The sequence below is a fragment of the Cyclopterus lumpus genome, chromosome 14 (assembly GCF_009769545.1).
Source record: "Cyclopterus lumpus isolate fCycLum1 chromosome 14, fCycLum1.pri, whole genome shotgun sequence".
Taxonomy (NCBI): domain Eukaryota; kingdom Metazoa; phylum Chordata; class Actinopteri; order Perciformes; family Cyclopteridae; genus Cyclopterus; species Cyclopterus lumpus.
The window spans coordinates 8,326,084-8,338,020 of NC_046979.1; the positions used below are offsets into that span (position 1 = coordinate 8,326,084).

At 40.8% G+C, this 11,937-nt stretch overlaps 1 protein-coding gene across 1 annotated transcript; it reads right to left on the reverse strand.

Moving 5' to 3' along the window:
• Positions 1-8,476: 8,476 nt before the first annotated feature.
• On the reverse strand, positions 8,477-11,525 carry LOC117742265 (putative fibroblast growth factor 1). The gene is made up of 3 exons (XM_034549373.1): positions 11,143-11,525; positions 10,232-10,335; positions 8,477-9,728 (listed from the first exon to the last, which is right to left on the reverse strand). Exons 1-3 carry the CDS (start codon positions 11,459-11,461, stop codon positions 9,543-9,545), a joined length of 609 nt encoding a protein of 202 aa, XP_034405264.1. The 5' UTR covers positions 11,462-11,525; the 3' UTR covers positions 8,477-9,542.
• Positions 11,526-11,937: the final 412 nt, after the last annotated feature.

The window sequence follows — 11,937 nt, forward strand, 5'->3', positions numbered from 1 at the left end:
CATACGCAGTGATGAACCCACAGATAATTGCAGTTCTTTCATATCCTGAAGCCTTTTCGCATCTTTTAGCTCATTGTTTTGGTTTTACGGTCCGCAACTTTTTGCCAATGTTCTCAAACAAAAAAGCTCCTAAAACCGATTGAACTCGCTCCCTGCCCTGTTACAAACAACATAAGACGGACGCAAAGTTATTAATTTTGAACTGTGGAACCTTTAGCACCTACAGAACCAGATGTTTCCCTCGAGGTTAGTAGAAAGAGTTAAAAGGAGAGTGAATTAGACTTACATTCAATTAATCAGCTCAAAATTGTGTTTTCTTTGGCTGTGGATTGGAAGTTTGGCCTGGACATTTTGGAGTGCACTGCCAAAAACTATTTTACAAACTCTTGAACTGAGTGGTGTTATTCTAAAATGGAAATCTGTGTAAACAATATTCAATATTTAAAGGCCGTTTGTTATCTACGTACTTGTGTTTTTATGTGTGAACTGTGAGCACTCTATTGTGAAAGGTGAATTCAGGATGAACATAGATTACCTATTGATCTCAGAACAGAGTGAACGCTAAACACATCCAATGTCATTACACTGGAATCTACTGTCAGCTTTATTGAAGTCGGAGTCTGTTTAATTTTGATACTTTCGTATAGTTTACGTAAGCAAATTGAGATCCATTTGGATATTTCCACACATACGTAAAACTGGTTCTTTGTGTCTTGTAGTTTTCCTGTCTCCAAATATTCCAAAACAACATGGTCTCTATGAAATAAGTGGGTTGATAGGAAATCAATTTATAAACATATGGAAAAATCGTCATACATGTTAATTCACACGTGTGGTGAATTAACATTAAGTTGTATGACTGAACTTTTGTTATTATCAATATGCTATGTCACAAATCAAAGCACACTTTGAGTAATGTGTGGCACTAAAAGGCATATCAGGAAACAATGAATGCAATGCACAGTCACTTTTTAAAATAACATGAAAGCAGCATTCTTAACCGCCTTAAATGAATTACAGCTCCGCCCTGTTCACTTGTTGTTGGACAGCTGAGTAACACACCCACTGTTGTGTTACACTAACAGAAAAAGTATTTTGAGCGAGAAGCTCTTGACATTCATTTTTAACAAAATTATACAGACAGAATCTCTGGGAGGGGTTGCGGAGAGAACTGAGGTAGATTGGAAATAACTAAAGAAGTGGAAAAAGAGAGATTCCCACCTCCTGTTGCACCTTTAAGACCTGACTGAGCCCAGAGCCCGGGGGCAGGACCGCTGGACGGCAGCATAACGCTGTGAAACAACGTTGAGGGTGTGCTTGAAGCACTTCCCTTATAAATCAAATATAAAAGCATGCTGGCGCTGCAGTTCATCTGGGCCCAGGAGTTGCACTGTAAACCAGGATCACGTGGAGCTTTCATCTCAAACGAGAGCACAGTTGCGTTCAGCTGCGATGGTGTTGATTTAGCTTCTACCAATCTGCTCTGTTGCTCTAAGGTGTTCAGCAGAGTTCAGGAAACTATTTATCACGAGCTTCCTTAATTTGAAAATTGCCCCGAAATTATGTTTGTGTATGGTTATTTTTGGCAAATTACCTCCTTATGTAATTTTGTCTTCAGCTATTTTTTATTGAATCAGTATCAACCACAACAAAGGTCTTTTTGAACCCTATTTCCAAAGCCTTTTGAAATCGTTTTTTTTTTTTATCAACATAATAAGGAAACCTTTTAATGAACATATTAGCAAAGTTCCAAAAGCCTCACTTTCAACAGATATCATTTGTTTTGGCAAATGGTGATTTGTTTAACACCGCAATCTTCCCCTGACCAAATTGTTCTTGAAGCCTACCGGGCCGCAGGACATGGCGCCCGGCCTCTTGAGGCAGAATCAACCATTCTGACCACCGCCCTGAGTTTTCCAAGGGAAAACTTCCTGGACCGGTTAAACAGTCGCCGGTGAACGCAACACATTCAGCAATTGGGTGCACCCATTTAATTTGATATGAATGGAATTTTTAGGTCGGATCAGCAATTGTTTTGGCATAACAATGTGGCCACTGAACTGGAGAAAGACACCTTTTTAATCTTTATCAGAGCAGACGTTGTTAATCAGCAATGTGGCAGTGGGCTTTCTTTTTTTTCATTTCTCTCTCCTTCCCTCCCTCTTTTTTCCTATTTGCTCACCTTTCCATTAGTGCTTTCTTTTCCACCCCTCCCTCTCTCCCCCCTCCACCGCCTCCTCACCTTCTGAGGTCAGCAGACAATGGGCCACTTCAAAAGGCCGGTTCGCTTTAGACATTCTTTCTTGAGAAGGAGAGGACAATTATAGCTACTCCTCTCGTCTGGCCACACACGAAAAAAAAAAAAGGATGTCGCCTAAAAACAGAAAGGAAAGGAAGCGGGGATAGAACAAAATGGGGGAGTGAGTAAGACAGAAAGAAAGAGAGAGGAAGCCACAGTATCCTGCAATGACATGGCCACAGCAGCAACCAAACAGTGTGTGAGCTATCTGGGATATGTGGAATGTGAAGCATTTGCCATAAATAGGCCTCAAAGTTTGTTTCGGTATCTATTTTTCCTCCAGTTGGACTTATTTTCATGTTCATGTTCTGAATGACAGGAAGGGGAAAGGGAAGAGATAAGAGGTTAAACTTGAACATTTCTTTCCCGGAAAGGAGACTAGGCAGCGACGCAGAGGAGTGGGCGTAATGGCTTTGCTTACGTATTCACTGCCAGAATAAGAATCATTCCATGACGACCTCCAGGCAAATGAAAAGAGGATATTGTTTTCATCATGTCCTTGACAAAAGTGCAGTCATGCCTTAATTGTTTGTTTCTTTTTTCTTTTTTTGTAGAAGTGGGATTTTTGCTACTGCTTGGACATGGATGTTTTTTTTTGTTTAACACCGCTTGTTTTAAGATGGATTTCTTCAAAGAAGTGGGAGTGTAAGAATGAATATGAGAATAAACCATAAAGAGAGGTTTATTGTGTTTGCCTTCAAAGACATAATTGCAGTCCAATCAGGCTATGAAGACATACACAGATATTACATATCAAAGTGAACAAGAATGAAAGCCAAATGAATAGAATAGGGTTGCATATTAGTATTGTGTTAAATGTACTCAGGAAGTCCACCCACCAAAACCTCAATTTTGTTTGCCCATTCTTTTCTGCAATCCTGGTCCCATGCTGCTACGATTTGAATTGAATGTAGCAATAATCATCGTCATCATCAACATTGTTCACTTCACAGGAAAATCTTTTGCTTCCTTTTGTTGGACGTCATGATGTTGTGCCTGACGTTGTGCTTTTCTATTCTGATGTTATAAACTGCAACACTTTTGAACAATAGGCCCTTTCCTCGGTTCTGAACGTCATCAGGAAGTCTATAACGTCACGATATGTTGAAAGACGCTCTAATAAAAGGTATTTTCAGCAGTGGGAACAAAAGCTCAGTTTCCCATAGGATGCTGAGTAATATGTCAAGACATCTGCTGCCACTGAAACTAATACCCTGACTTTAATCATGTCGCGTCTATGTCCATGAATGAGAGTGTGTTGCAATAATCTTTGGTGTCAGGCTGCGGCGTAAGTGTCGACCGTGTAAATTCCCGGAATGTTAACAAGATAAAAGAAGCAGTAAGAGGTATGACTTCCCCGCTAAATATTCCATTCGGGATATTTTTGACCATCACAGGCGTCATCGCTGCAGTTGGTCTATGTGTGAGAGTGTATTTCTGTATGTGAGACATCACAGCTGAGAAGACAGGCCAGCTTCCGGTCTCAACAAGGTGTGTTTGTGTACGTGTGTGCGAGCGTGCGTGTGTGTGTGTGTGTGCGCGCGGGTGGGCGTGTGTGTGTGTGTGTGTGTGTGCAAACACACTAAAACAATGGACAACAGTTTCTCCCATATTTGAGGAAGCAGAAGCAGTGATTTAGAGTCACGCCAAATGTGTGAGACACCGGGGTGAAGACCGCATGTGTGATAGTGTGTGTGAGTGGAGGTGCGACTTGGAAACAATCACCCATCTATTATCCTCCACCTCTCACAGTTTGAGGACATTTGTGGGATCCTTCCAAAATGTTGTAAAGTGTAGAGTCTGACGATGGAGGTCCATCTGTGGACACTTTCCTCTCTGTCATGGCATCATTTCTTTTTTAATTCTCGCTTCCGACAATATTTGTGCAAGCAACTAGCATGGCTCTGACCAAAGGTTTAAAACAAATTCAGCACCTCTCTTGAGCTCACTAATCAACACCTATGTTGTTTTGTCTAACTATGTGGAGCCTGTACACTAATATGCAGTAGTGGTAGTGAAAGTCAATACGCCTTTTATTGTGTTGGTCCCATTGATATTCATCCTCCAAGTTCTGCAGCCCCTTTTCTGCACATGCTCTAATCAAAACATCCAGGGCCTAAATACTGAAACAAAATTACCCTCACAGCGCCACTGGCGTATCCACTCCTCCGGTTACGAGCACACCGCTGCCTGTCAGCGAGTGGATGGAGCATCTGATGTGGCAGCTTCGATGAACTCAACCCCCGTAAAAAGCACATTGGAGACCTGAAGCTGCACCGAACAAGCGCTCAGTTGCTTTTGGCTAATTGTTTTGTTTTGCTTTGTTTCGCCAAAACAGTGCAGCAACTCTCATCTTACATACTTACGTACGCCACCTGGAAATAGCAGAGAGAGAGAGAAAGAGACGACCCAAATGAGTGCCATGTGAAGCAGGTCAAATATGTAGCGCACCAAAGAGACACGCATGAATCCCTCGGGACTTTTTTTTTTTGTGTACAGCAATAGCTCCTCTTCTTCTTCATCCGGTTTCTCGTTGCTAAATCCTAAAGGGCCTATTTGGTAAGAATGCCATTCGCTCCCACTCTGAGGGAAAGCTGCGTGTTTGGAGCCCTCGCAGAATGTGTCTATCCGGCACAAATCGGCTATCAGGAAAACAGTTGCTGTGGGGCCAACCGCAAGCATCCGGGCGATTCTCTGGCTTGTCAAAATGCTGCCTCTCGCTTTCTCTGTCCCTGTATTTTCTCCCCTCTCTCTCTCTCCCGTCCTCCCCTCTTGTCTCAGAGAGCAGTAGCAGATGGGGAGACAAACCAGTGTCAGCATTTCCAGTTGGATCAGCTGACAGATATGCATCCCCTGTTTTCTTTCCTGTCGACGTTGTGTGCGTGTGTGTGTGTGTGTGTGTGTGTTTGTGTGTGTGTGTGTGTGTGTTTCTGTAGTGTGAGGGGTTGCTTGTGTAAAGGAGAAAGGTGAAGGGAATAGCATGCATACAGTAACGTTGACAAAGCATCTCTGTTTTCATGATGAAGCCACCAGAACAGGAGAAACGCAGAGCAGAGGAACCACAGCGGTTCAGTCATTTTCTTTGGTCAGTATTTGATAAGATTCTGTTGGAAATGCCCTGGTCTGCTTTAAAGAAGCATTGCACTGTATATCCTATAACGTCGTTTGTTGGGAAAGATAATGGAGACTGCTGCATTTTCAAAATCCTTAGGATGTTGGGTCTTTTGGAGATTTATTTGACATATCAAAAATATATAAATACACCAGATCCATATACAAATAAATGTTCACAATAAAGTAAAAGGGTCACTTTTCCATTTCGGTCGTCTTAAAGAAGAAGAAAAAGATAGAGAAATAAAGATAAACTATGTTAGAGAAAGAGGTGATACTGTATGTCTATATAGAGGTCGTAAAAGAAAATGGTGGGATAGAATGATGAGGAGAAAGCAATAAGACGGAGAGGTTAAAGGACGCTGGAAATTGAGAGACGGGCAGGAAGGGAGCATAAAGAAAGACGAAATTGAGGAAAGAGAGAGGAGTAACAGATGAGAGAATGTGTCCCAGATCCAGGGTGTGTACGCTGTGAGTGTGTGCGTGTGTGTGTGTGCGTGTGTGTGCGTGTGTGTGTGTGTGTTTGCTAGAGTGGTTTGTGTTGCAGAGATCTTGGCTGCTGTCAGGCTAGGGGACTCCCAGAGGAAGCCAGTCCTTGTTCAGTTTACAGTGAATGATTCCCTTCCTGCCCTGCACAGCCCTGCAGGCCAATGGCCAACCAGGTTTGTGTGAGTGTGTGTGTGTGTGTGTGTGTGTGTGTGCGTGTGTCGTGTGTGTGTGTGCGTGTGTGCGTGTGTGTGTGCGCGTGTGTGTGCATGTGACTGTGTGTGTGTGCTGCTTCATTGAATAGCTTGATTGAAAGAGAGCGAGAGACTGTCCAGTAAATGAGAGGTCAGAGGTTGCAAAATAATCAGTGTTTGTCCACCAACAGCCATGTGCCCGACTGCCCTCCCTCTTTTTGTTTGTTTGTTGCAGACCAAATGCTTTTGGGAAAGAAGACAGATTACTCTTTTCGTTCTTCAATTCAAAATACGTTATTTTCTATGAGGAGCATCTTTTTTTTGCAATAGTCAAAGAACACTATTAAATACATACCTAAATAACTTACAAATTAAGGTGCAAAGCTCAGGATGAAAACAGGTGTTTATGTTATCACTCATTGGTAGAATCTTTGGTTTGTAACCACTGAGGAGAGGACATATATAATAGATATAGTATAATAGAGTATATAGCATATATTAAAAGCTGTTTAGGCCAGTTGTGGGATAATTTCTATCAAATGTATAATTTCTATCAAATGTATGTATAAGTATCAATACATTAATGTAAAAATACTTACAATTTCTGCACTTAAATACCTGAGTACAGCAAAGACTAATTATCCAAACATATCTGAAAAGTATCGAAAGAAAAAGTATTGGCCCCTTACTTTGTGTTAGTACAGTAAATTATCCTTAGATTACATACTATTTCACACAAGTAAGTATAGCTGCCAAATAAACATAATGGAGTACTATATTTTCCTCCGAAATTACATAGAAACGATAGACAAAATATACAAAATTGTCGTACTGTAACACTTAAACTGACACAATTGCAGGTCAAGCAGTCATGTGGTGCTCATACTTCACCGACATCTGAAAAAGTCAAATTTAGATCTTCAGCCGAGAATAAAATATTATCAGAAAAACTAACAATGTGACGGAAACGAGGATGATCAGCACCGATGTGACATTTACAGAGGATCATCCGAAAGTAATTTCTTAAACTGGAAAATGTAGCACTATTGCTCAATTAAAAATATGAAGTTGTGACACTAAGTGAATCATACTGTAATGTTCCCTGACAACTCGGTTTCAATCTCACAATAATAAGGAACTAGTTTGGAGCCTCGAATCTGCTCTCGTCCTCCCAAACATCTTAAAATTCCTCCACGATCATTTGTGACTAGTGGCCTCTGGTACAGCGTTTCAGGCCATGTTCTGTTTCAGCCACACATTAAGTGTAGATTAGATGAAGAATGCAATTGCTTCTAAAAATGTAGATACATACTTGATCGGGGGGAATAGAGATCTTTCTTAGCGATGGACTGGTATACTCCATCACTTTATACAATCATTTTAGCCATAACACCAGTGCATATGTTTTTTTTTATTAAAGGACATTAGATACATTAACTTTACTGACATCTTAAAAGAAGGAGTCCTTAAGGTTGCATCAATATTTTGTAAGTGCTGAAGTTGTATAACTTGTGTAAGAATCGGTCATGTATACAGGAAGTTGGCTCTGGATGTTTAGTTAGATTCTGAGTCTAGTTTCTTTGATCTGATGTAAATGACACATGTGTTATTGTTATACTGTATTTTACTCAGCACGGCTGCTGGCTTAAGACATTGTAATTGTTCATATACAGTTTTGTTCAATATTTAGAAATACATACTCATCAAAGTAAGGTATAAAATAAATTCAGGGATCAGAAGTAAGATTAAGTTTATTCTGAGAGATTAACTTTTTGACATTATAATTTGATATCTTTATTTACTAATGGAGGGTTTGCAGTTAACTGCCACAACCCGCACAGTACAGCTGGATAAACACTTGCCGCAGGCTGCAACTGTGTGGTTTCTTAGATTTACCTTTTTTAACTCGTGATTTATTTTAACTGGGATTCAGCGAGACCCATATGTGTCATATTGATAAACTTCTGAAGCCCTCGCTGCCAGCGTGAGCGTGAAACTAAAGCAATGCTTCCATCTTGTGGCCAATTATCATCAGTAATAATGTTTGTGGGGAGGAGGAATGTGTCTGGTAAACACCTGTGAGAGTATTTATTATTAAAAACACAGATGTTGAGAGACTTGCACGCGCGTACAGCGAGCTCATTAGCAGCACATGTATTGGACATAACACAGTCCTTTAAAGATGTGTATGATACACTTCTATTCACACGGTTATGTGAATGTTACAGAAAATCGAGCATATTATTTATCTTTTTATTGATAATAATAATTTATTTCCTACTTTTAAGACCACTTAATACGATATGTATTACTTACATAAAAGGTGATTACAACACCACTTTCTTCCTTCATTATGTATCTATAAATTATTACTTTGCACATTTCCATCCGTTCAGCAAAGTTTTATTGTATCAGCGATAAAACTTTACAAATAAATATTCACAACAGTAATTTAATGTTACAGTAAAATGTGTTTCAACTATAAGAGAAATATGTTTACAGAAAAAAAAGTGTTGGGTTGGGATGCTGAGCCGTTTTGCTCAGTAAAAGGAACTCAACTTGGTCCATTTCGTATCACCAAGATGTTCAATTCTTTTTCGGTTCCTTCTGTTCACAAGTGCACAACTCAATAATACTCAATAATGCTGATTACTGAAACAAGTTTTCACATCTTCATTGACAAGACTGTCAGCTGACCCAAGGCACATATTAATGATAATATGATAATGTAATCACACACGTTTCACTGCTAACTCCATCATAAACAAGGGGTTTCAAAGTTTGTATTTTTTGTGTGTGTTTTTCTGCATGTATGTCTACTTTTATAACATTACCCTTTCAAGACAGGCATCAAACATAGTTACTAATTAGATGTGTCAGTCATTCAAACACATGTCCAGCCAGACATACCGTCAAGCAAGGCACTGGAATACTTACATTGACACTATTATTCCCTTCACTGTGAAGTTTGAGCCAGATGGTCGTCTCTTTTATGTTTACTGCCTTGTTGGTTTCCTTTGTGCCAGACGTGATCAATTGTAAAACTATTTATGTGTAAAAGTGGCGGTGCCGTCTTCAAACAATGGCATTTCATACCAGCTTTCAAAGGGAACACTCATTTATCAAGGCTGACAGGCACTGATACCGCACACATTTTCTGTCTGGAGTGAGAGGGTGTAGATGTGCTTATGGGCAGAAAGTATTCTGGGTATCAGCTCATATCCCTGTGACGATCATATAGAGAAGAAAAAAAATCGCGAATCACATTTTTCCTGCATATTCAAGAGGAATGAACACAAATTGGGATTAACATTGAAATCGAGCTCGAACTAACTGTAAAAACAGCATTGTGTGTTTGCCTCGGGCTTCACCGGCCTATTGTACTGATTTTAAGTGACCTTTAAATGGGATACTTGGCCCGGCGTATCACGACTTCCTGCTACCGTCTTGTTTTACATGTTGCCCGCAGGCCTTGGCAGGAAAAAGATGGCCTTCTGACCCTGGTGGGTGTCTGGTCCAGCTTTGGGTTGGCCGTTCTTCTTCAGCCCGACATACCAGTTGTACTTCTGGGAGCAATATGTGTTGTGGTGGTTTTCTTCATACTTCTCCAGGAAGTAGCACTCATCATTCAGTGTTTGCTGAGGCAAGAACATTACAGAGGGGAGAAAAGAGAAGAGCTGAGGAACGTTGGTCTTATTGCACGGCTTCTAATTCTCCATGAGAAGTCATTTTAAAGGTTGTGTGGGAATCCACACACAGCAACAGAATAGTAGAGAGTGAAATATCAGTTTACACTGCTGAATAATAGAAAAAAGAATCTACATGATACATGTGTACTTCTTCAAAGGCTTACGTTACTCATCTCTTGTTTTATAGTCCCAATGACACATTATTGCTCATACTGATTTAAACTTTACATCTGGTCGCCCTTTGGCACTGGAATTTTACAGGGTTTTGCAGTTGTGGAAAATAACATGGACTATTGAGTTTAAACTGACACGTAAAGGTTCATACACATTGTGTGAGTTGGCAAAAGTAGCCCCAATGAAATGGCTCGTTATACTATCAGATCATATTTATTTGTTTCCATTTAAAATCAGGTTTACTCGTAGCGGCAGTGATTTTTTTTGTAAAGACTCACTGATCCGTAGAGGCGTCCATTTTTGTTCATCGCCAGGTACCTTCCTGTCACCTCGCCCTTGACGACCACCGCTCCTACACTCACAGCCTGGAGCCTCAGGATTTCTGCAACACAAAATGATGACACAAAATGATGACACAAAAGTAACGGTCATTTTTCTGCTGCAATAAATATTCGCTCAGCATTTCTCAGGGAGCGGAGGAGGCCCTGGCGTCTGAATGTGTACACAGGGGTTATTTGTTTGGTACTTCTGTTTAGAGACCTGAGCGGCTTTACCAGAAGTGCAGCGATTAAATACCTTGCTCAAGAGGCCGTTAACAGTTCGTTCAAGTCCACTTATCAGGTTGCCAAGATAACGCCTCACCAAAACATTTGAAGTTTACTCTTCTCTTTTGGTTACCATTATTTTTAACATATTTGACCACATTTAATCAGCAGTTAAGTTACAACTTTCAAATAAGTGTGAGGAGACAAAATAGGAATAAGTTACATGTGCAGAATCTGCTCAGCTTCATTTGAATATGTTCTATAACGTTATGGCCAACAGACTCCTACACAGTGGTGGTTCTCAACCTTTTTTCAGTGATGTACCCCCTGTGGAAGTTTTGGTTGAAAAAAAATGTAATACACAGCGCTGTGCCACCAGTGTCTGATTTATATAAATATATATATATATATATATTAAATTCAGTTTATTAACTCACACTTATATTTGATTGACTATGTATTAAATTACTATTTTTGATCAATGATAATTTGAAATAGATTTTTTAAATATTTCACGTACCCCCTGGAGTGTCTTCACATTCCTCCAGGGGTACACGCACCCCCATTTGAGAACCACTGCTTTAGAGATACAACAACCAATTACACTCCAAAGAAAAAGGAGAAAAGGGGGATTCCATCCTCACCAGAGGGGTCGTTTTCCTGCCTGCCACCACTCACAGTTCCATCTGGTAAAATCTTGAGGTGATATCCTCCGTTCTGGCAGTACAGTTTGGTCAGCGTCCGGTGCTCCTGCCTGGACAGGTCCAGAGACGCAGGTCCGAATGGCAGCACTGTGATGTCTCCCTCAGACATCCCACAGGGCGCTTGAGGCTTGGACGAAGCAGAGCGATGTCCCCGTGTCTGCAACGACAGAGGAGAGCCACCGTGTTCACTGTTCACGTCACCTGGACTGTGTCTGAGACACAAGAGAAAACAGGAAGAGGAGGACAACGCCGCCTTCATGATATGATTACGGGAAACACTCGCCTCAGCCAGCCTCCCTCAACCACTTTCTCCCTCTCACTGTGTGTCTGTTTCTCTCTGTCGACCTTTTAAGAAACTTTTTCTTCTTTTTTTTTTTTTTTATGCGATGAAACCAGCCGGGGAATCAGATCGTGGTGGAGGCCAGGCGAAGCCGGAACATGCTGAAACTTGTTTTCTGACTGAGCATCACTTAGGTTCTTCCTTTTGTGAAAATCATTTACAGATGGCAGTGATGTAACTTTCACCTGAAATCCGTGCAAGGCCAGACAGCGAAATAAACAACATGTGGACACAGGGCAAAGAAAAAATGTGCAGTAATGGTGTTACTCCCTGCTGGAAATGTTGCAAGTGCCAGCAATAATCTATCAAGGATATGCAACATGACGGTGTCGTCCACAAATGAAACACAAGAGCCATTCTCCTCACACTGTTTGAGACTTTTCTATTAACACCCT